The following is a 26,143-nucleotide window of genomic DNA, read 5'->3' on the forward strand; positions in this document are numbered from 1 at the left end:
GAGAACAGAGAGACGGTAGAGAACAGAGAGACAGGGTAGAGAACAGAGAGACGGCAGAGAACAGAGAGACAGGGTAGGGAACAGAGAGACAGGGTAGGGAACAGAGAGACAGGGTAGAGAACAGAGAGACAGGGTAGGGAACAGAGAGAACAGAGAGACAGGGTAGAGAACAGAGAGACAGGGTAGAGAACAGAGAGAACAGGGTAGGGACCAGAGAGACGGGGTAGGGAACAGAGAGACAGGGTAGGGAACAGAGAGAAAGGGTAGAGAACAGAGAGAACAGGGTAGAGAACAGAGAGAACAGGGTAGGGAACAGAGAGACGGGGTAGGGAACAGAGAGACAGGGTAGGGAACAGAGAGACAGGGTAGAGAACAGAGAGACGGTAGGGAACAGAGAGACAGGGTAGAGAACAGAGAGACAGGGTAGGGAACAGAGAGAACAGAGAGACAGGGTAGAGAACAGAGAGACAGGGTAGAGAACAGAGAGAACAGGGTAGGGAACAGAGAGACGGGGTAGGGAACAGAGAGACAGGGTAGGGAACAGAGAGACAGGGTAGAGAACAGAGAGAACAGGGTAGAGAACAGAGAGAACAGGGTAGGGAACAGAGAGACGGGGTAGGGAACAGAGAGACAGGGTAGGGAACAGAGAGACAGGGTAGAGAACAGAGAGAACAGGGTAGAGAACAGAGAGACGGGGTAGGGAACAGAGAGACAGGGTAGAGAACAGAGAGACGGTAGTGAACAGAGAGACGGTAGGGAACAGAGAGACGGTAGGGAACAGAGAGAACAGAGAGACAGGGTAGAGAACAGAGAGATCAGAGAGACAGGGTAGAGAACAGGGAGACGGGGTAGAGAACAGAGAGATGGTAGAGAACAGAGAGACGGGGTAGGGAACAGAGAGACAGGGTAGAGAACAGAGAGACTGGGTAGAGAACAGAGAGAACAGAGAGACGATAAAGAACAGAGATGGTAGGGAACAGAGAGAACAGAGAGACAGGGTAGAGAACAGAGAGACAGGGTAGAGAACAGAGAGACAGGGTAGAGAACAGAGAGAACAGAGAGACAGGGTAGAGAACAGAGAGAACAGGGTAGGGAACAGAGATGGTAGGGAACAGAGATGGTAGAGAACAGAGAGACGGTAGGGAACAGAGAGAACAGGGTAGGGAACAGAGAGAACAGGGTAGGGAACAGAGAGAACAGGGTAGGGAACAGAGAGAACAGGGTAGAGAACAGAGAGACAGGGTAGGGAACAGAGAGAACAGGGTAGAGAACAGAGATGGTAGAGAACAGAGAGAACAGAGAGACAGGGTAGAGAACAGAGAGACGGTAGAGAACAGAGATGGTAGAGAACAGGGTAGGGAACAGAGAGACAGGGTAGGGAACAGAGAGACAGGGTAGGGAACAGAGAGACAGGGTAGGGAACAGAGAGACAGGGTAGAGAACAGAGAGAACAGAGAGACAGGGTAGAGAACAGAGAGAACAGGGTAGAGAACAGAGAGAACAGAGAGAACAGGGTAGGGAACAGAGAGAGTGAATACAAGTCTGTGTATAAAACGGTGTAATAACAAGTTGTGGAAGCCCATAACAGATTACTGTAGCAGCTTCCTGACAGATTAATGCATTACAGTCCAGGGAGAAACATTACACTCAATAATCCTTATTGAATTGAAGCCTTTCCGACCATATGCCTTCCTTTTCTCAGGACCACACTAGTCCTAGACACACAACACTGAAATATGAACACATACACACACTGCATACACACACTGCATACACACAATACATACAGACACTGCATGCACACACTGCGTACAGACACAATTAAACATACATGCACACACTGCATACACACACTACATACACACACTGCATACACACACTACATACACACACTGCATACACACACTGCATACAGACACTACATACACACACTGCATACAGACACTGCATACAGACACTGCATACACACACTGCATACAGACACTACATACACACACTGCAAACACACACTACATACACACACTGCATACACACACTGCATACACACACTGCATACACACAATACATACAGACACTGCATACACACACTACATACACACACTGCATACACACACTGCGTACAGACACAATTAAACATACATGCACACACTGCATACACACACTACATACACACACTGCATACACACACTACATACACACACTGCATACACACACTGCATACAGACACTACATACACACACTGCATACAGACACTGCATACAGACACTGCATACACACACTGCATACAGACACTACATACACACACTGCAAACACACACTACATACACACACTGCATACACACACTGCATACACACACTGCATACACACAATACATACAGACACTGCATACACACACTACATACACACACTGCATACACACACTGCATACAGACACTACATACACACACTGCATACACACACTGCATACACACACTGCATACACACACTGCATACACACACTGCATACACACACTGTATACACACACTGCATACACACAATACATACAGACACTGCATACACACACTGCGTACAGACACAATTAAACATACATGCACACACTGCATACAGACACTGCATACACACACTGCATACACACACTGCATACAGACACTACATACACACACTGCATACACACACTGCATACAGACACTACATACACCTGTGGCGGCAGGTACCTTACTGGTTAGAGCGTTGGACTAGTAACCGAAAGGTTACAAGATCGAATCCCCGAGCTGACAAGGTAAAAATCTGTCGTTCTGCCCCCTGAACAAGGCAGTTAACCCACTGTTCCCCGGTAGGCCGTCATTGTAAATAAGAATTTGTTCTTAACTGACTTGCCTACTTATATTAAGGATAAAAAAACAGACACTGCATATATATTCACATACTGGATACACACACATATACACATGAGGCAAACAGGAATACACATGAGGCAAACAGGAATACACATGAGGCAAACAGGAATACACATGAGGCAAACAGGAATACACACGAGGCAAACAGGAATACACATGAGGCAAACAGGAATACACACGAGGCAAACAGGAATACACATGAGGCAAACAGGAATACACATGAGGCAAACAGGAATACACACGAGGCAAACAGGAATACACATGAGGCAAACAGGAATACACATGAGGCAAACAGGAATACACATGAGGCAAACAGGAATACACACGAGGCAAACAGGAATACACATGAGGCAAACAGGAATACACACGAGGCAAACAGGAATACACATGAGGCAAACAGGAATACACATGAGGCAAACAGGAATACACACGAGGCAAACAGGAATACACAGTGCCTTATTTGAAAGCAGTCACACTCAGATAAGAGCATGAAGAGAGACAGAGGGGAGGGTATTCAGGTGCGTTCAAGGAGTTCTGTGTTCTAATCCCAAATTCATTAAAGGATTCATTCATTCATTTTCAGAGGAATATATGTTTACCTAGCTAGCACAGAACACATTGGTGTTTACCTAGCTAGCATTGGTGTTTACCTAGCTAGCACAGAACACATTGGTGTTTACCTAGCTAGCACAGAACACATTGGTGTTTACCTAGCTAGCATTGGTGTTTACCTAGCTAGCACAGAACACATTGGTGTTTACCTAGCTAGCACATAACACATTGGTGTTTACCTAGCTAGCACAGAACACATTGGTGTTTACCTAGCTAGCATTGGTGTTTACCTAGCTAGCACAGAACACATTGGTGTTTACCTAGCTAGCACAGTGCACACTGGTGTTTACCGAGCTAGCACAGTGCACATTGGTGTTTACCGAGCTAGCACAGTGCACATTGGTGTTTACCTAGCTAGCACAGAACACATTGGTGTTTACCTAGCTAGCACGGTGCACATTGGTGTTTACCTAGCTAGCACAGTGCACATTGGTGTTTACCTAGCTAGCACAGAACACATTGGTGTTTACCTAGCTAGCACAGAACACATTGGTGTTTACCTAGCTAGCACAGAACACATTGTTGTTTACAGGTGTTCAAGCTCATGTATATGATATGTCTGTCAGTGTGTCTGCATTATTCGGTCTACGTCTAGCGATCTGTCCAGGTTTTTTTGTAGTCATGTCTTCATGTGTTCGTTTGGCCTAACTTTGTGTTTCACAGTCAAATTGTCGATTTTAATATTATCTTCATGAAATCCGAGGAATTATTTTCTTTGTGCTGAAAATATGTCAGATGTATTTTGTTATATTATGTTGTGAGAAACTATTTAAATAACTATTTTTTAAATGACTGAAATGCATTTTCGCAATTCTTTAGAAATGTGTATTTTCCTCATGAGCGTGGACTCTAGCTTTTTGTTAACCAAATGGATTATTAGAGCACTTTAATAATCTTATTTCAGTAGACAAACGACATGAGCCAGTCACTACAAACTGCCATCTGACCAAATCCCCTTCGCTGTGTCCAGAATTATTTATTTGTCATTATTTATTATTCAAATACTAATTTTCATAGTAAGGGGTGCTGGAGGTGCTACGGTACCCCCTGATCAAATTCATTCCAAAATTATATAAAGAAAATATTTTCCTAAAATTCTATTACTCTTGTCTGAACAGACATGAATAAAACGATTCAGAATACTACACCAGAGAGCATCATTTAGTCACAGAGGATCAACAGCTTCTAAAAAAAAAAAAACAGGCCACCCAAATTTAAAACGGCTTGTTGCGTTGTGGCCATAGACATATAATCCATAGAAGGGTCTTGTAACCTCTGACCTCATGAGGTATACGCTAGCCAGTCCTGACTTGAATCATAACTGTGCCATCTATGGATTACATTTCTACAGTTGGTTACGGCTGTCAGTTTGCCATTTCGCAAAATCCTTACTGCTGAAAAGAGAAGACTAGTCTGTCTGTAGAAGCAAAAAAATTATAATTCTCAACAACTTTTGAGCAATTCTGAGTGAACAGCGCTGTTTTTCGAAGTAGCTTATCTTGAGATAGGCTATTGGCAGGAGTGCATCGGCCATCACCTTGATTTATAGCCTACTGTATGTCTTCATCATTGGGGGATTCTGAAATGTGCCACGGAAAAGTTTATTTAGTAGCCTACTGTAGCCTATAATATATACATACAGTACCAGTCAAAGGTTTGGACACGCTGACTCATTAAGGGTTTTTCTTTATTTTTACTATTTTCTACATTGTAAAATAATAGTGAAGACATCAAAACTATAAAATAACTCATATGGAATCACGTAGTAACCAAAAAATATATTTTATATTTGAGATTCTTCAAAGTAGCCACCTTTTGCCTTGATGACAGCTTTGCACACTCTTGGCATTCTCTCAACCAGCTTCATGAGGTAGTCACCTGGAAGGATCGACGCAGGAGATGAGAAGCAGGTACAGGGAGTGAAGGTTTAATAACTGACGGACATGAAACGGAACAGGAACAGCGTCTGGACAGGAACACATAACAACAATTAATGCCGACACAGGGAACACCACCGAGGAACAGACAGATATATAGGGGGTAATCAACAACGTGAAGAAGTCCAGGTGAGTCCGATTAGTGCTGATGCGCATAATGATGGTGCCAGGTGTGTGTAATGATGGTGACAGGTGTGTGTAATGATGGTGCCAGGTGTGTGTAATGATGGTGACAGGTGTGTGTAATGATGGTGACAGGTGTGTGTAATGGGGACCAGGTGTGTGTAATGGGGAACAGGTGTGTGTAATGATGGTGACAGGTGTGTGTAATGATGGTGACAGGTGTGTGTAATGGGGACCAGGTGTGTGTAATGGGGACCAGGTGTGTGTAATGATGGTGACAGGTGTGTGTAATGATGGTGACAGGTGTGTGTAATGGGGACCAGGTGTGTGTAATGATGGTGACAGGTGTGTGTAATGGGGACCAGGTGTGTGTAATGATGGTGACAGGTGTGCGTAATGATGGTGACAGGTGTGTGTAATGATGGTGACAGGTGTGTGTAATGATGGTGACAGGTGTGTGTAATGGGGACAGGTGTGTGTAATGATGGTGACAGGTGTGTGTAATGATGGTGACAGGTGTGTGTAATGGGGACCAGGTGTGTGTAATGATGGTGACAGGTGTGTGTAATGGGGACCAGGTGTGTGTAATGGGGACCAGGTGTGCGTAATGATGGTGACAGGTGTGTGTAATGGGGACCAGGTGTGTGTAATGGTGACAGGTGTGTGTAATGGGGACCAGGTGTGTGTAATGATGGTGACAGGTGTGTGTAATGATGGTAACAGGTGTGTGTAATGGGGACCAGGTGTGTGTAATGGGGACCAGGTGTGTGTAATGATGGTGACAGGTGTGTGTAATGATGGTGACAGGTGTGTGTAATGGGGACCAGGTGTGTGTAATGATGGTGACAGGTGTGTGTAATGGGGACCAGGTGTGTGTAATGATGGTGACAAGTGTGCGTAATGATGGTGACAGGTGTGTGTAATGATGGTGACAGGTGTGTGTAATGATGGTGACAGGTGTGTGTAATGGGGACAGGTGTGTGTAATGATGGTGACAGGTGTGTGTAATGAAATGATGGTAACAGGTGTGTGTAATGATGGTGACAGGTGTGTGTAATGATGGTGACAGGTGTGTGTAATGGGGACCAGGTGTGTGTAAAGATGGTAACAGGTGTGTGTAATGATGGTAACAGGTGTGTGTAATGGGGACCAGGTGTGTGTAATGATAGTGACAGGTGTGTGTAATGATAGTGACAGGTGTGTGTAATGATGGTAACAGGTGTGTGTAATGATGGTGACAGGTGTGTGTAATGGGGACCAGGTGTGTGTAATGGGGACCAGGTGTGTGTAAAGATGGTAACAGGTGTGTGTAATGATGGTGACAGGTGTGTGTAATGGGGACCAGGTGTGTGTAAAGAAGGGTAGCCTGGTGCCCTCGAGCACCACGGAGGAGGAACGGGAGCAGGCGTGACACAATTAACAGGTGTGCCTTGTTAAAAGTTAATTTGTGTAATTTCTTTCCTCCTTAATGCGTTTGAGCCAATCCGTTGTGTTTTGACAAGGTAGGTTTGGTATACAGAAGATAGTCCTATTTGGTAAAAGACATTGTCCATATTATTGCAAGAACAGCTCAAATAAGCAAAGAGAAACGACAGTCCAACATTACTTTCAAGACATGAAGGTCAGTCAATCCGGAAGATTTCAAGAAAGTTTCTTCATGTGCAGTCGCAAAAAAACCATTGAGCGTTATGATGAAACAGGCTCTATAATCTGTGTGTCCGTTCAGTGGCCTGGGCTACTGTTTGCCTTCTAGTCCAGTTTGTTTTTATTGATCTCAGTTGTCAGTCAGAGTAGCCACTCATGTCAGTCATGTGTGTGGTTTAAAAAAAATATATAATAATATCTTATGTTATTTAATTTACGTAGAATTGTATGAAATGCGTTTATAAAAAGCTAAAAACAAATATTCATACTATACCCTGTATTTCCATGTGTGGAAACCCTAAAAACATGTCTGCTCATCTGTATGCCGCTACGCAAATATGATTTATAGATTCATGCAAGGATTTATTATAAAGCACACCCCCAACTCAAAACATCTTCCTGAAGCTATGCCATTAATCCACCAATACAAACCCACTATCACACAAATTCCTGCAGCTATGCCATTAATCCACCAATACAAACCCACCATCACACAAGCAAACTCTGTTCAGGTCACTAACTATGTAGACAAACAGTACATTTCATATACAGTACGGCATATACATTATTATATGTTTGTATATACATCATTGGCTAATACCATATTATACCTATTGTCCACAGTCCTTGTCTTTACATATCAACACCACACAACTTTAACTTTAAAACGAGACCTACATTCCTCCGACGGGACTCTACAGTATGTCTCCATCATCTGTGATCCTACAGGCAGAGAAGGGGGTCGTCCTGAACCAAGGTAGGTGCCACAGTCTTCTCAGGAGGTAAGGGGACTCATAAATTAACACCACTTCCCGGTGATACCCTGGCTCACTGTCGACTGATGTCCACCCTGTCTTCTCCATCTCTGCCGAGTCAAGTCCTCTCTCCGATGAAGACCCTGAGAGAACAACATAGACACATGAGGACATGCACCTGTCGTTACACTAAGGCCTGGTGTTTGGACATCGTTTTTTAAAAGCTGAGTGTCTTTATTTTCACCCGAAAAGATCATTAATGAATCATGATCAGGTGCTGTATGAGTTAATGAATCATGTTCAGGTGCTGTATGAGTTAATGAATCTTGTTCAGGTGCTGAATGAGTTAATGAATCATATTCAGGTGCTATATGAGTTAATGAATCAGGATCAGGTGCTGAATGAGTTAATGAATCAGAAGCAGGTGCTGAATGAGTTAATGAATCATATTCAGGTGCAATATGAGTTAATGAATCATGTTCAGGTGCTGTATGAGTTAATGAATCATATTCAGGTGCAATATGAGTTAATGAATCATGTTCAGGTGCTGAATGAGTTAATGAATCATGTTCAGGTGCTGAATGAGTTAATGAATCATGTTCAGGTGCTGAATGAGTTAATGAATCATGTTCAGGTGCTGAATGAGTTAATGAATCATGCATCTGATATGTTAGTGCATTTCAAAAAAATAACTTATACATAATGACTAGAATGGATAAAGCCCCTCAGTCCACATTGATTCGAATGGGACTGTATATTCTAGTTACTATATTTCTATGCTTACATCATGAACAACTTTTATTAAAAAAATATATATTTTTAGCTTTATATAACTATTCCTATTTTCAATGTCGGTTTAGGGACAGTGGGTTAACTGCCTTGTTCAGGGGCAGAACGACAGATTTTTACATTGTCATCCCAGGGATTTGAACTTGCAACCTTTCGGTTACTAGTCCAACGCTCTAACCACTAGGCTACCTGCCACCCCAATGTTGAAATAGATAGTAACGAGTTACTTTACCCGATACTGTATTGTCCAATAGGAAAGCCAGGATGCCCACCAGGAGCACAGGTGAGGTCAGAAGAGAATGGAGAAGGACATCAACACTGACCATACCTGCACAGGTATACACACGATGGTATACACACGATCAGGATATGGGCAAGACACGCAATTTAGCCACATTGCTCTATTGTCCCTGGCTGTGTAATGTCAGAGTAGCCTGGTCCCAGATCTGTTTGCGCCGTATAGTCCATTGATGTCACTGTCAAGCCAAGCAAGTCATTTTTAACGTGACAGTTCCACAATGAGTTGGAAAGAGAGCACAAAACAGATCTGGGACCTGTCTGATGTCAGACTAGGCCTGGTCTAAAAAGTCTGCTTGGAGTTGACTATACGTCACAAAACAGATCTGGGACCTGTCTGATGTCAGACTAGGCCTGGTCTAAAAAGTCTGCTTGGAGTTGACTATACGTCACAAAACAGATCTGGGACCTGTCTGATGTCAGACTAGGCCTGGTCTAAAAAGTCTGCTTGGAGTTGACTATACGTCACAAAACAGATCTGGGACCTGTCTGATGTCAGACTAGGCCTGGTCTAAAAAGTCTGCTTGGAGTTGACTATACGTCACAAAACAGATCTGGGACCTGTCTGATGTCAGACTAGGCCTGGTCTAAAAAGTCTGCTTGGAGTTGACTATACGTCACAAAACAGATCTGGGACCTGTCTGATGTCAGACTAGGCCTGGTCTAAAAAGTCTGCTTGGAGTTGACTATACGTCACAAAACAGATCTGGGACCTGTCTAATATTAGAGAAATTACCAGTATCAATAAAGACGGTCTGCATGCGGAACCAGTGAGGCAGTACTAGAGACATGAAGACAGCCAAGCCGATGTTGAAGATGTTACGTCCAGAGTCGATGTGTGTGAACTGGAAGTACCTCACGCCTGTAGCCACGGCGATAGTGTATGTTACACTGAGAACAGCACCTGAACAGGGATGGAGAGAGGAGAGAGAGAAGGAGAAATTCATCATCTTTTATCAGTTAATTGTTCCTCTAGTCGTCAGAGTCACTCAACAGAAACATAACATGTAGACTTGTAGGCAGACACGCAGGACGAAGACAGACAAGAGGACAGATCATTAAACTAACCGTAGATGGCCAAAGGGACAGAGGTGATGACCTGTGTCAGTCGAGGCGACACTCCTAGGGCCAGTCCCAAGATGGCTGTCAGTTGCACTGTCCACCTGGACCCAGACTAGGAAGAGAGAGAGGAGCAGGAGAAAGATTCAAAACATACTGTCCAAATGGACCCAGACTAGGAGGAGAGAGAGGAGCAGGAGAAAGATTCAAAACATACTGTCCACCTGGACCCAGACTAGGAGGAGAGAGAGGAGCAGGAGAAAGATTCAAAACATACTGTCCACCTGGACCCAGACTAGGAGGAGAGAGAGGAGCAGGAGAAAGATTCAAAACATACTGTCCAAATGGACCCAGACTAGGAGGAGAGAGAGGAGCAGGAGAAAGATTCAAAACATACTGTCCACCTGGACCCAGACTAGGAGGAGAGAGAGGAGCAGGAGAAAGATTCAAAACATACTGTCCACCTGGACCCAGACTAGATCAGGGGAAAGAGTGAAAACATAGACACTTTCGCCTGGACCGAGACTGGAGGAGAGAGAGGAGATGGGTCAAACATAGACACTGTATGCAGAGCGGGAAATCAGCGCTCACAACGTGTCTCAGAGTACGAGCGCTGGTCTAGGAAGCAGTTTTGCCTTTTAAACTATATTGAATAAGAGGGTGGACCCTCTGATCCTAGACCAGCACTCCTATTCTGAGACGCTTTGTGAATACGGGCCCTGGTCTCAGATACAAGTTTTCCCGGACCCAAATTAAGCAGCTAGTCAAGGACTAGGACTTGAGCCGCGTCTGGGAAACTGACCGTCAGAGATAAACACAGTTCTAAATGATGCTCACATGACATCATCATCAGTACCTGGGTTCCCCTGTAGCTCAGTTGGTAGAGCATGGTGCTTGCAACGCCAGGGTTGTGGGTTTGAGTCCCACGGGGGGGGACCAGTATTTAAAAACGTAATAAAATGTATGCACTCTACAATAAGTCACTCTGGATAAGAGTGTCTGCTAAAATGTACCTGGCTGAGTCCCAGAGTACAGGTGTTGGGGACACTGCTGCTGAGCCCCAGTGGTGCCCCCATCAAGCCAGCCACCACACTGCCCAGACCCTGGGCCCCAAGGCCCCTGTTACAGGCTGCAGCGGGGGGAGGGGGGACTCCCAGGAGCCGGGCTGTTAGCAGGTACATCCCCACTGAACTGACAGAGGAAGAGAGGGCTGCAACGACACTGGCCGCCATGCCTCGAACTGACAGCAGGGGTAGACCTGCCTCTGCTTCACTCGCGCGCACACACACACAGTATATATGGAGAGATCATATTTTTATATTCACAACATGAAATTAACCTTAAAAATATTTCTATATTTGATTGATGACATAGACGGAGACTAAAACATGTACTAGACAGTCTCTATGTTCCACCACAGGTTATTATCTTATAAACATGTCACCAGAGACTATAAAACGGTTATCGTTAGTGTTCATTAACTCCGCTGACCTGCCAGAGGGAGGCTGAGCCACGGCACAGCGAAGGAAGTGAAGTCCGACGTTAAAGGCACGGGAAGGGAAGTGTTACTTGTCTTCAGTGCCGGAAGCAGCTCGGAGACAGAACGGAGACGTAAAACCCCAAAACTTTCTAATACTTCACACAGAGCCCACACACTCATTAGGGGCAGCAGCACCTGCAACAAAAAAATAATAATATATATATACAGTTCCCTTTCACATCTACAGTAACGTGGTTTGATTTTGTTGCTAAAAGGGGGAAATAAAAAGAAAGGGATTCCCTTAAAATGTTGAAAGGGCATGTCAGAAAGGGTATAATCAATCAACCAATCAGGAGAGACTCACAGAGAGCATCCTGCAGACAGGTAGCTGAGGCATGTTGAGGCATGCTGGGAGCATGTAGGAGCGTAGATGCTGGGACAGGAACACTAGGAGAATGACTGTCCTACACAGGGAAACATGACAGTGTTAGACCTTATAGCCTATCAATCCTATAATATAATATACAATTCAGATATTCATAAAAGTTCACAAAAACATGACTGAATGCATGAGAGTTTGACAAAGTAAGGCAAAAATTTGAAAACAGAGGACGGACAGACTGATGGACAAACGGACAGACATATAGACACACAGATGGACATAGACGGACGGACAGGCAGAAAGACAGACGGACGGACAGACAAACGGATTCACAGAAGGACGGATGGATGGACGGACGGACAGACAGACGGATTCACAGAAGGACGGACGGATACACAGAGAAACGTACAGTGCGGCGATGGCCCAGTGGTCTGAGCAGAGCAGAGCAGCCTCTCTGTAGATGGAGAAGCCCAGTACACACAACAGGGGGGCTATGACCAGCGGACCGCAGTGTCTCAGAACCACACCACTCAGACCTGTCACACCCAGAACCAGCTGGATCATGCCCACCATCACAGTCATACCCTGGAGCTACATAGGAACACACAGAGAGAGATTAGATATGGTCCAGCATTAGAAATGAACAGAGGGAGAGATTAGATATGGCCCAGCATTAGACTAGAACAGAGGGAGAGATTAGATATGGCCCAGCATTAGACTAGAACAGAAGGAGAGATTAGATATGGTCCAGCATTAGAATAGAACAGAGAGGGAGAGATTAGATATGGCCCAGCATTAGACTAGAACAGAGAGAGAGATTAGATATGGCCCAGCATTAGACTAGAACAGAAGGAGAGATTAGATATGGCCCCAGAAGGAGAGATTAGATATGGCCCAGCATTAGAATGGAACAGAGAGGGAGAGATTAGATATGGCCCAGCATTAGACTAGAACAGAGGGAGAGATTAGATATGGCCCAGCATTAGACTAGAACAGAAGGAGAGATTAGATATGGTCCAGCATTAGACTAGAACAGAGGGAGAGATTAGATATGGCCCAGCATTAGACTAGAACAGAAGGAGAGATTAGATATGGTCCAGCATTAGACTAGAACAGAGGGAGAGATTAGATATGGCCCAGCATTAGACTAGAACAGAGAGGGAGAGATTAGATATGGCCCAGCATTAGACTAGAACAGAGGGGGAGATTAGATATGGCCCAGCATTAGACTGGACCAGAGGAAGAGATTAGATATGGCCCAGCATTAGACTAGAACAGAGGGAGAGATTAGATATGGCCCAGCATTAGAATGGAACAGAGAGGGAGAGATTAGATATGGCCCAGCATTAGAATGGAACAGAGAGGGAGAGATTAGATATGGCCCAGCATTAGACTAGAACAGAAGGAGAGATTAGATATGGCCCAGCATTAGACTAGAACAGAGGGAGAGATTAGATATGGCCCAGCATTAGACTAGAACAGAAGGAGAGATTAGATATGGTCCAGCATTAGACTAGAACAGAGGGAGAGATTAGATATGGCCCAGCATTAGACTAGAACAGAAGGAGAGATTAGATATGGTCCAGCATTAGACTAGAACAGAGGGAGCGATTAGATATGGCCCAGCATTAGAACAGAACAGAAGGAGAGATTAGATATGGCCCAGCATTAGACTAGAACAGAGGGAGGGATTAGATATGGCCCAGCATTAGAATAGAACAGAGAGGGAGAGATTAGATATGGCCCAGCATTAGAATGGACCAGAGGGAGAGATATGGCCCAGCATTAGACTAGAACAGAGAGGGAGAGATTAGATATGGCCCAGCATTAGAATAGAACAGAGAGGGAGAGATTAGATATGGCCCAGCATTAGACTAGAACAGAGGGAGAGATTAGATATGGCCCAGCATTAGACTAGAACAGAGAGGGAGAGATTAGATATGGCCCAGCATTAGAATAGAACAGAGAGGGAGAGATTAGATATGGCCCAGCATTAGAACAGAACAGAAGGAGAGAGATTAGATATGGCCCAGCATTAGACTAGAACAGAGGGAGAGAGATTAGATATGGCCCAGCATTAGACTAGAACAGAAGGAGAGATTAGATATGGCCCAGCATTAGACTAGAACAGAGGGAGAGATTAGATATGGCCCAGCATTAGAACAGAACAGAAGGAGAGATTAGATATGGCCCAGCATTAGACTAGAACAGAGGGAGAGATTAGATATGGCCCAGCATTAGAATAGAACAGAGAGGGAGAGATTAGATATGGCCCAGCATTAGAATGGACCAGAGGGAGAGATATGGCCCAGCATTAGACTAGAACAGAGAGGGAGAGATTAGATATGGCCCAGCATTAGAATAGAACAGAGAGGGAGAGATTAGATATGGCCCAGCATTAGACTAGAACAGAGGGAGAGATTAGATATGGCCCAGCATTAGACTAGAACAGAGAGGGAGAGATTAGATATGGCCCAGCATTAGAATAGAACAGAGAGGGAGAGATTAGATATGGCCCAGCATTAGAACAGAACAGAAGGAGAGATTAGATATGGCCCAGCATTAGACTAGAACAGAGGGAGAGATTAGATATGGCCCAGCATTAGAATAGAACAGAGAGGGAGAGATTAGATATGGCCCAGCATTAGAATAGAACAGAGGGAGAGATTAGATATGGCCCAGCATTAGAATAGAACAGAGGGAGAGAGATTAGATATGGCCCAGCATTAGAATAGAACAGAGAGGGAGAGAGATTAGATATGGCCCAGCATTAGACTAGAACAGAAGGAGAGATTAGATATGGCCCAGCATTAGAATAGAACAGAGGGAGAGATATGGCCCAGCATTAGAATGGAACAGAGGGAGAGATTAAATATGGCCCAGCATTAGAACAGAACAGAGGGAGAGGTTGGTGAAATATTCACTGTACAGTACAGATAGAAACAAAATGGCTGAATTGAAGAAAAATATCAAGAGATGGGGACAGAAAGGGAGATGACATGCTATATGTCACACCATTTACATTTTAGTCATTTAGCAGACGCTCTTATCCAGAGCGACTTACATTGGTGAATGCATACATTTCATTTCATAAAAATTTTTTAATTTATTTTTGTACTGGCCCCCCGTGGGAATCGAACCCACAACCTGACGTTGCAAACACCATGCTCTACAAACTGATCCACAGGGAAGGGCCAGTATGGTTTAATTGCAGTGACAATATGGCTTTATTGCAGTAAATATCGATAAATGGTCTATAAAATCAATACAAATAACCTATGACTGCAGATAAAAGTTTTCTGAACAAGAGTTTATTTCCATAAAACTAAATCCACCAATTTTTCACATTTGGATACCTACATGTACATTTGTGTGTAAAGTATTGCTGCTGGAAGACTTTTAATTAATTGATTTTAGATTTATATGAAAAACGCAAAAAAAAGGGAAAAAAGTATTTGATCCCCTGCTGATTTTGTACGTTTGCCCACTGACAAAGAAATGATCAGTCTATAATTTTAATGGTAGGTTTATTTGAACAGTGAGAGACAGATTAACAACAAAAAAATCCAGAAAAAACGCATGTCAAAAATGTTATAAATTGATTTGCATTTTAATGAGATCCTGGGGCCCACCCTGGGTGCACATATAGTTTTTGCCTGATCAGAACCAAGTAGCAGAAAGACACTGTGCCCTGGCAGAAACAAGTAGCAGGAAACGCTGTGCCCTGGCAGAACCAAGTAGGAGGAAACACTGTGCCCTGGCAGAACCAAGTAGGGTTTAACACTGTGCCCTGGCAGAACCAAGTAGGAGGAAACACTGTGCCCTAGCAGAACCAAGTAGGAAGAAACACTGTGCCCTAGCAGAACCAAGTAGGAAGAAACACTGTGCCCTGGCAGAACCAAGTAGTAGGAAACACTGTTCCCTGGCAGAACCAAGTAGGAGGAAACACTGTGCCCTGGCAGAACCAAGTAGGAGTAAAACGCTGTGCCCTGGCAGAACCAAGTAGGGTTAAACACTGTGCCCTGGCAGAAGCAAGTAGGAGGAAACACTGTGCCCTGGCAGAACCAAGTAGAGTTAAACACTGTGCCCTAGCAGAACCAAGTAGGGTAAACACTGTGCCCTGGCAGAACCAAGTAGGAAGAACACTGTGCCCTGGCAGAACCAAGTAGGAAGAACACTGTGCCCTGGCAGAACCAAGTAGGGTTAAACACTGTGCCCTGGCAGAACCAAGTAGGGTTAAACACTGTGCCCTGGCAGAACCAAGTTGGAGGAAACACTGTGCCCGAACAGAACCAAGTAGGAGAAAACACTGTGCCCTGGCAGAACCAAGTAGGAGGAAACACTGTGCCCTGGCAGAACCAAGTAGAAGGAAACACTGTGTCCTGGCAGAACCAAGTAGGAGGAAACACTGTGCCCTGGCAGGACCAAGTAGGAGGAAACACTGTGCCCGAGCAGAACCAAGTAGGAGGAAAAAAAACTGTGCCCTGGCAGAACCAAGTAGGAGTAAAACACTGGGCCCTGGCAGAACCAAGTAGGACGAAACACTGTGTCCTGGCAGAACCAAGTAGGGTAAAAATACTAAATTACTAAAATGTCAAATGCATGTGCTTTACATACAGATATCAAATTATTGTATTGAATAAACAATTATTACAAAAAAAAGAGAAATATCCATGTCTGAAATATATCATTTGTAAATTTCTTTATAAAAAATGTAGTTATTTGTTCCGTTTGACGGTGTAAAACCTAGTAGGACTACTGATTTCTCTGTGGAGGATATAGAGTATTTTGTCTCTGAAATTAAACCATCAAGTGATAGATTTGAAACAAATACATGCTTGTCGTTTGAACAAACCCATGTCATGATTAGATAGTGAGAGAAAAACACACCAATCTCTCAGAATATCTTTAAACAATAAAAGCTAATTTACCTACATTACTGAAAATGGATATATAGCGTTTTGGAATTAACCTCATCATATGTTAATGTCTATATCAGCCTCACACACACACACACACACACACACACACACACACACACACACACACACACACACCAATACACTTGTAAGACACTCCTCTCCACCATACTGAGCACCATCTAACCCCAACCTTTACCCTAAACCGGGTTCGTATCCTAACCCCAAACCTTTACCCTAAACCGGGTTCGTATCCTAACCCCAAACCTTTACCCTAAACCGGGTTCGTATCCTAACCCAAACCTGCCTCCGACCATAAGGCATTACAGAGGGTAATGCCTACGGCCCAGTACATTACTGAGGCCAAGCTTCCTGCCATCCAGGACCTCTATACCAGGCGGTGTCAGAGGAAGGCCCTACAAATTGTCAAAGACTCCAGCCACCCAAGTCATAGACTGTTCTCTCTGCTAACGCACCGCAAGCGGTACTGGGGCGCCAAGTCTAGGTCCAAGAGGCTTCTAAACAGCTTCTACCCCCACCCACCAAGCCATAAGACTCCTGAACATCTAATCTCTGTTACAGATTTTTACAATCACTTTGGCACTAATTTCAGAACCTTGATGTCATTTTCCTAAACTCTAGACATAAAACTCACAACCGACGAACTAAAATTCGAAACTCGGGACACTTTTTTTCTCAATTTCTTGGAAACAAAACACATAAAGGTCAGATCATTTGTTCATTGAACTAAAATCAGATTCATATTGACATGAATTACCGTGGAACATGAACCAATTGGACTACATTTTCTATGGATGTAGTTTTTCATCATCATTCTTTATATCAGACACCGTTTCTATTGTATCTTGTGTGTTGGCTGATCTAAATTAATGTTCCTATGGTATTTCATGATAAATTGGTTATTTGAACCAATGATTCTGCAAGAGCAACGTTTCTTTAAAGATATGAATGCTCAGTGCAATGTTTTGAACATTGGACGGCCTGTGTTACAAGTGATGGCCGTTTTGAGTTTTGTGTCTAGAGTTTTGAAATTAGTGTCGACGTGATTGTAAAAAACTGTATTTTTCTATGCATAGTCACTTTAATAAATCTACCTACATGTACATATTACCTCAATTACCTTGACTAACCGGTGCCCCCGCACATTGACTCTGTACCGGTACCCCCTGTATATAGCCTCCACATTGACTCTGTACCGGTACCCCCTGTATATAGTCTCCACATTGACTCTGTACCGTAACACCCTGTATATAGTCTCCACATTGACTCTGTACCGTAACACCCTGTACATAGTCTCCACATTGACTCTGTACCAGTACCCCCTGTATATAGCCTCCACATTGACTCTGTACCGGTACCCCCTGTATATAGCCTCCACATTGACTCTGTACCGTAACACCCTGTATATAGCCTCCACATTGACTCTGTACCAGTACCCCCTGTATATAACCTCCACATTGACTCTGTACCGGTACCCCCTGTATATAGCCTCCACATTGACTCTGTACCGGTACCCCCTGTATATAGCCTCCACATTGACTCTGTACCGGTACCCCTTGTATATAGTCTCCACATTGACTCTGTACCAGTACCCCCTGTAAATAGCCTCCACATTGACTCTGTACCGGTACCCCCTGTATATAGCCTCCACATTGACTCTGTACCGGTACCCCCTGTATATAGCCTCCACATTGACTCTGTACCGGTACCCCCTGTATATAGCCTCCACATTGACTCTGTACCGGTACCCCCTGTATATAGCCTCCACATTGACTCTGTACCGTAACACCCTGTAAATAGCCTCCACATTGACTCTGTACCGTAATACCCTGTATATAGCCTCCACATTGACTCTGTACTGGTACCCCCTGTATATAGCCTCCACATTGACTCTGTACCGGTACCCCCTGTATATAGTCTCCACATTGACTCTGTACCGGTACCCCCCTGTATATAGCCTCCACATTGACTCTGTACCGTAATACCCTGTATATAGCCTCCACATTGACTCTGTACCGGTACCCCCTGTATATAGCCTCCACATTGACTCTGTACCGGTACCCCCTGTATATAGCCTCCACATTGACTCTGTACCGGTACCCCCTGTAAATAGCCTCCACATTGACTCTGTACCGGTACCCCCCTGTATATAGCCTCCACATTGACTCTGTACCGGTAACACCCTGTATATAGCCTCCACATTGACTCTGTACCGGTACCCCCCTGTATGTAGCCTCCACATTGACTCTGTACCGGTACCCCCTGTATATAGCCTCCACATTGACTCTGTACCGGTACCCCCTGTATATAGCCTCCACATTGACTCTGTACCGGTACCCCCTGTATATAGCCTCCACATTGACTCTGTACCAGTACCCCCTGTATATAGCCTCCACATTGACTCTGTACCGTAACCCCCTGTATATAGCCTCCACATTGACTCTGTACCAGTACCCCCTGTATATAGCCTCCACATTGTCTCTGTACTGGTACCCCCTGTATATAGCCTCCACATTGTCTCTGTACTGGTACCCCCTGTATATAGCCTCCACATTGACTCTGTACCGGTACCCCCTGTATATAGCCCCCACATTGACTCTGTACTGGTACCCCCTGTATATAGCCTCCACATTGACTCTGTACTGTAACACCCTGTATATAGCCTCCACATTGACTCTGTACCGTAACCCCCTGTATATAGCCTCCACATTGACTCTGTACCAGTACCCCCTGTATATAGCCTCCACATTGTCTCTGTACTGGTACCCCCTGTATATAGCCTCCACATTGTCTCTGTACTGGTACCCCCTGTATATAGCCTCCACATTGACTCTGTACCGGTACCCCCTGTATATAGCCCCCACATTGACTCTGTACTGGTACCCCCTGTATATAGCCTCCACATTGACTCTGTACTGTAACACCCTGTATATAGCCTCCACATTGACTCTGTACCGTAATACCCTGTAAATAGCCTCCACATTGACTCTGTACCGGTACCCCCCTGTATATAACCTCCACATTGACTCTGTACCGGTACCCCCTGTATATAGCCTCCACATTGACTCTGTACTGGTACCCCCTGTATATAACCTCCACATTGACTCTGTACCGTAATACCCTGTATATAGCCTCCACATTGACTCTGTACCGTAATACCCTGTATATAGCCTCCACATTGACTCTGTACCGGTATCCCCTGTATATAGCCTCCACATTGACTCTGTACCGTAATACCCTGTATATAGCCTCCACATTGACTCTGTACCGTAATACCCTGTATATAGCCTCACTACTGTTATTTTACTGTTGCTCTTTAATTATTCGTTACTGTTATTTTCTATTTTTTACTTAACACTTTTTTTTCTTAACTTCTTAAAGCTTGTTGGTTAAGGGGCTTGTAAGTAAAGCATTTCACTGTAAGGTCTACTACACCTGTTGTATTCAGCATTTCACTGTGAGGTCTACTACACCTGTTGTATTCAGCATTTCACTGTGAGGTCTACTACACCTGTTGTATTCAGCATTTCACTGTGAGGTCTACTACACCTGTTGTATTCAGCATTTCACTGTGAGGTCTACTACACCTGTTGTATTCAGCATTTCACTGTGAGGTCTACACCTGTTGTATTCAGCATTTCACTGTGAGGTCTACTACACCTGTTGTATTCAGCATTTCACTGTGAGGTCTACTACACCTGTTGTATTCAGCATTTCACTGTAAGGTCTACTGCACCTGTTGTATTCAGTATTTCACTGTGAGGTCTACTACACCTGTTGTATTCAGCATTTCACTGTAAGGTCTACTACACCTGTTGTATTCAGCATTTCACTGTAAGGTCTACTACACCTGTTGTATTCAGCATTTCACTGTAAGGTCTACTACACCTGTTGTATTCAGCATTTCACTGTGAGGTCTACTACACCTGTTGTATTCAGCATTTCACTGTGAGGTCTACTACACCTGTTGTATTCAGCATTTCACTGTAAGGTCTACTACACCTGTTGTATTCAGCATTTCACTGTAAGGTCTACTACACCTGTTGTATTCAGCATTTCACTGTAAGGTCTACTACACCTGTTGTATTCAGCATTTCACTGTAAGGTCTACTACACCTGTTGTATTCAGCATTTCACTGTGAGGTCTACTACACCTGTTGTATTCAGCATTTCACTGTGAGGTCTACTACACCTGTTGTATTCAGCATTTCACTGTGAGGTCTACTACACCTGTTGTATTCAGCATTTCACTGTAAGGTCTACTACACCTGTTGTATTCAGCATTTCACTGTGAGGTCTACTACACCTGTTGTATTCAGCATTTCACTGTAAGGTCTACTACACCTGTTGTATTCAGCATTTCACTGTAAGGTCTACTACACCTGTTGTATTCAGCATTTCACTGTCAGGTCTACTACACCTGTTGTATTCAGCATTTCACTGTGAGGTCTACTACACCTGTTGTATTCAGCATTTCACTGTGAGGTCTACTACACCTGTTGTATTCGACGCATGTGACAAATACAATTTGATTTGATTTACTATTTTAGTAGTAAAGTCTCTTGATAAAGGTAATGAAAAATGATTTTAATCTAAACATAACTCCTGAATGTTGCCGTAACAAAGGAAGTGGTAATGAGATAGAGGAAGTGGTCTGGTCTGTGGGTTCAGCACCACGGACAGCAACACTACAGCCGGAGTACAGTACCTCTCTGACTGGGTTGGCTCTGGGTAGGATATCCTCCTCGCTCTCCTCACAGTGCCCTCTGCAGGCTGGTTCAGTAACTGCAGGAGAGCAATAGCAGTAAGTACCATTTAACCACAACAAGATACAAACAACGAGATACAAAGGCCATGTTCACACTCGTGTTGTACAACTGATACACAACGCATTTCACACAACGGTTGTGATATTTTTTCGATGAGTTTGTCAGCCAAAACACAATGTTGTGTCAAAAGGAGTTTTACATCAGTTGTACAACCTGAGTGTGAACTTGGTTTGAGGTAAATGGTAGGTTGTCAGATTGATGTAGTTAACTCACCAATCTGAGCAGTGAGGACTATAGCGGGGATAAGGATTTCCAGAGATGGAGTCTGGACCAGAGGCAGGCTGAGGATGAGACGGTTCTGATTTGTATTCATGTCTGTCAAATGTGTTTAATGCTTGGTTTGATCATCATAGACAGGCCTTCCCTGTGGCTCAGTTGGTAGAGCATGGTGTGTGCAACGCCAGGGTTGTGGGTTTGATTCCCATGGGGGGCCAGTACAAAAAAAATTAATTTATGAAATGTATGCATTCAATACTGTAAGTCACTCTGGATAAGAGCGTCTGCTAAATTACTAAAAATGTTTTTTTTAAATGTAAAGGTGTGAGTGAGTGAGTGAGTGAGTGAGTGAGTGAGTGAGTGAGTGAGAGAGTCGAGACATAATGTATAAACATTTTAAAGAAGGGCAAACTAACTAATTGATTGATTGTGATTATTCCTCACCATGTCCCCAGACAGCTCTGTATCAGAGTGGAGAGACCAGAGTAGAACAACATGGAGGACAGTAACCTCTCTCTCTCTCCATCCTGTAACAGTAGATGTTGCTGCAACACACCCAGGACCAGAATCAGCAGAGAGCACTGCACAAACACCTGCTGTAGAGAGAGAGAGAGATTCACCAGAACTGCAGTATGAAACTGGTACCAACAGCAAGCCAGTGGTAGGTAGGTACCAACAGCAAGCCAGTGGTAGGTAGGTACCAACAACAAGCCAGTGGTAGGTAGGTACCAACAGCAAGCCAGTGGTAGGTAGGTACCAACAGCAAGCCAGTGGTAGGTAGGTACCAACATCAAGCCAGTGGTAGGTAGGTACCAACAGCAAGCCAGTGGTAGGTAGGTACCAACAGCAAGCCAGTGGTAGGTAGGTACCAACAGCAAGCCAGTGGTAGGTAGGTACCAACAGCAAGCCAGTGGTAGGTAGGTACCAACAACAAGCCAGCGGTAGGTAGGTACCAACAGCAAGCCAGCGGTAGGTAGGTACCAACAGCAAGCCAGTGGTAGGTACCAACAGCAAGCCAGTGGTGGGTAGGTACCAACAGCAAGCCAGTGGTAGGTAGGTACCAACAGCAAGCCAGTGGTAGGTAGGTACCAACAACAAGCCAGTGGTAGGTAGGTACCAACAACAAGCCAGTGGTAGGTAGGTACCAACAACAAGCCAGTGGCAGGTAGGCTACAACTGACATTTAAACAACAACCTGCATGTTTCTCCATACCACTTTATGTTGAACTGTTTCAAGAGTAAGTACACATCTAATATACAGTGAGGGAAAAAAGTATTTGATCCCCTGCTGATTTTGTACGTTTGCCCACTGACAAAGAAATGATCAGTCTATAATTTTAATGGTAGTTTTATTTGAACAGTGAGAGACAGAATAAAAACAAAAAAATCCAGAAAAACGCATGTCAAAAATGTTATAAATTGATTTGCATTTTAATGAGGGAAATAAGTATTTGACCCCCTCTCAATCAGAAAGATTTCTGGCTCCCAGGTGTCTTTTATACAGGTAACGAGCTGAGATTAGGAGCACACTCTTAAAGGGAGTGCTCCTAATCTCAGCTTGTTACCTGTATAAAAGACACCTGTGCACAGAAGCAATCAATCAATCAGATTCCAAACTCTCCACCATGCCCAAAACCAAAGAGCTCTCCAAGGATGTCAGGGACAAGATTGTAGACCTACACAAGGCTGGAATGGGCTACAAGACCATGGCCAAGCAGCTTGTTGAGAAGGTGACAACAGTTGGTGCGATTATTCGCAAATGGAAGAAACACAAAAGAACTGTCAATCTCCCTCGGCCTCGGGCTCCATGTAAGATCTCACCTCGTGGAGTTGCAATGATCATGAGAACGGTGAGGAATCAGCCCAGAACAACACGGGAGGATCTTGCCAATGACCTCAAGGCAACTGGGACCATAGTCACCAAGAAAACAATTGGTAACACACTACGCCGTGAAGGACTGAAATCCTGCAGCGCCCGCAAGGTCCCCCTGGTCAAGAAAACACATATACATGCCCGTCTGAAGTTTGCCAATGAACATCTGAATGATTCAGAGGACAACTGGGTGAAAGTGCTGTGGTCAGATGAGACCAAAATGGAGCTCTTTGGCATCAACTCAACTCACTGTGTTTGGAGGAGGAGGAATGCTGCCTATGACCCCAAGAACACCATCCCCACCGTCAAACATGGAGGTGGAAACATTATGCTTTGGGGGTGTTTTTCTGCTAAGGGGACAGGATAACTTCACCGCATCAAAGGGACGATGGACGGGGCCATGTACCGTCAAATCTTGGGTGAGAACCTCCTTCTCTCAGCCAGGGCATTGAAAATGGGTCGTGGATGGGTATTCCAGCATGACAATGACCCAAAACACACGGCCAAGGCGACAAAAGAGTGGCTCAAGAAGAAGCAAATTAAGGTCCTGGAGTGGCCTAGCCAGTCTCCAGACCTTAATACCATAGAAAATCTGTGGAGGGAGCTGAAGGTTCGAGTTGCCAAACGTCAGCCTCGAAACCTTAATGACTTGGAGAAGATCTGCAAAGAGGAGTGGGACAAAATCCCTCCTGAGATGTGTGCAAACCTGGTGGCCAACTACAAGAAACATCTGACCTCTGTGATTGCCAACAAGGGTTTTGCCACCAAGTACCAAGTCATGTTTTGCAGAGGGGTCAAATACTTATTTCCCTCATTAAAATGCAAATCAATTTATAACATTTTTGACATGCGTTTATCTGGATTTTTTGGTTGTTATTCTGTCTCTCACTGTTCAAATTAACCTACCATTCAAATTATAGACTGATCATTTCTTTGTCAGTGGGCAAACGTACAAAATCAGCAGGGGATCAAATACTTTTTTCCCTCACTGTATATATATACTATAATATATGCCATAATGCAGACATTTTTATCCAAAGCAACTTACAGTCATGCGTAAATATATTCAATTTAACTACAACAATGACTTTGTCACTTAGCTGAGTGACCAAGGGGCTTACCTGTACCGCCAACAGCAGGTTTAGAAAGCAGGGTGGATGTTGGTTCACACTTGAGATATCTGTCCTGCTGGTGCTTCTGGTTTCGTCAGGAAGCTCCGGGTCAAAACGTTGACCTGCATCCATTATCATACACTGCTGTTTTCTTCTCGTCTAAACTCCTTACATGAATACAGATTTCCTTCTCTCTCTCTCTCTCTCTCACTCGCTTTTCTTCTCACTCCTCTCTCTCTCCTCTCCCTCTCTCTCACTCGCTTTTCTTCTCACTCCTCTCTCTCTCTCTCCTCTCTCTCTCTCTCCTTCTCTCTTGCTCTCGGTCTTCAACTCATCCGCTGCAAACCCCTATACAACAACAACAGCGGATCAGCTGATTGTGTCGCCATTCTGTCCCCTCTCTTCTGTCCTAGGTGAACTTTGACCCAGGACAGTTCAAGTCAGTAGTTTGTCATTACTTGTATCTCTTTCTTTTAATCATTATCTTCACACACACACACACACACACACACACACACACACACACACACACACACACACACACACACACACACACACACACACACACACACACACACACACACACACACACACACACACACACACCAAAACAATGAGTGGGTGAGCTAAAATGCCTACTGGATTGATTTTAAAGTCCTGACTATCATCACTATGAGATTATATAATCTCGGCAACCCAGAACTAAATCTTGAGCCAAATTGTCACACTGACAAAGTTAAGTCTGTCGCAAAAAAGACTACAGGTTATAAAAACATACATACTGTAAAGTTGTGTTGAGAGAAAACACATACTGTAAAGTTGTGTTGAGAGAAAACTTTACTTTGACGATGATAATAGGGGACACAAGGACAGGAAGAAGTATGAACCACAGAGTAAAGTAAAATAGAGACCCAAATTGAGCGTCTAAATTCCATTTTATTAGCATTGGTCAATTAGGAACAAGAAAAAACTGTATTATTCCCCCATAGCTTGAGGAGGAACAAGGTCTTTATCACCCTAATGAGTTCAACATAGAGGATTTCTACTATAATACTCGCATGGATTTATTTTGCCATGCTCCTTAACAAATTTACACACGTAACACAGATATGAATATTTTTATATAACAATAAATGTCTCTTTGTTGTCACAGTTCGGTAAATTAGACATATATACTATACAAGACAAATGCACAA

General features: G+C 44.0%; 1 protein-coding gene across 2 annotated transcripts; it reads right to left on the minus strand.

The window, feature by feature from the left end:
- Positions 1 to 5,329: 5,329 nt before the first annotated feature.
- Positions 5,330 to 25,191, minus strand: slc23a3 (solute carrier family 23 member 3). Of its 2 annotated transcripts, none has more exons than XM_029712381.1 (13): positions 24,957 to 25,191; positions 22,407 to 22,558; positions 21,960 to 22,027; positions 21,626 to 21,702; positions 12,387 to 12,568; positions 11,960 to 12,059; positions 11,607 to 11,790; positions 11,129 to 11,382; positions 10,125 to 10,230; positions 9,793 to 9,960; positions 8,992 to 9,087; positions 7,894 to 8,113; positions 5,330 to 5,477 (listed from the first exon to the last, which is right to left on the minus strand). In XM_029712381.1, the coding sequence occupies exons 1-12, from the start codon at positions 25,083 to 25,085 to the stop codon at positions 7,911 to 7,913; spliced, it is 1,719 nt and encodes a 572-aa protein (XP_029568241.1). In that variant the 5' UTR covers positions 25,086 to 25,191; the 3' UTR covers positions 5,330 to 5,477; positions 7,894 to 7,910. The 2 variants fall into 2 exon arrangements, with proteins under 2 accessions (XP_029568241.1, XP_029568242.1); XM_029712382.1 differs by having other exon boundaries at positions 5,342 to 5,389.
- Between the last annotated feature and the right edge of the window lie 952 nt (positions 25,192 to 26,143).

This window comes from Salmo trutta, chromosome 24 (genome assembly GCF_901001165.1).
Source record: "Salmo trutta chromosome 24, fSalTru1.1, whole genome shotgun sequence".
Taxonomy (NCBI): Eukaryota; Metazoa; Chordata; class Actinopteri; order Salmoniformes; family Salmonidae; genus Salmo; species Salmo trutta.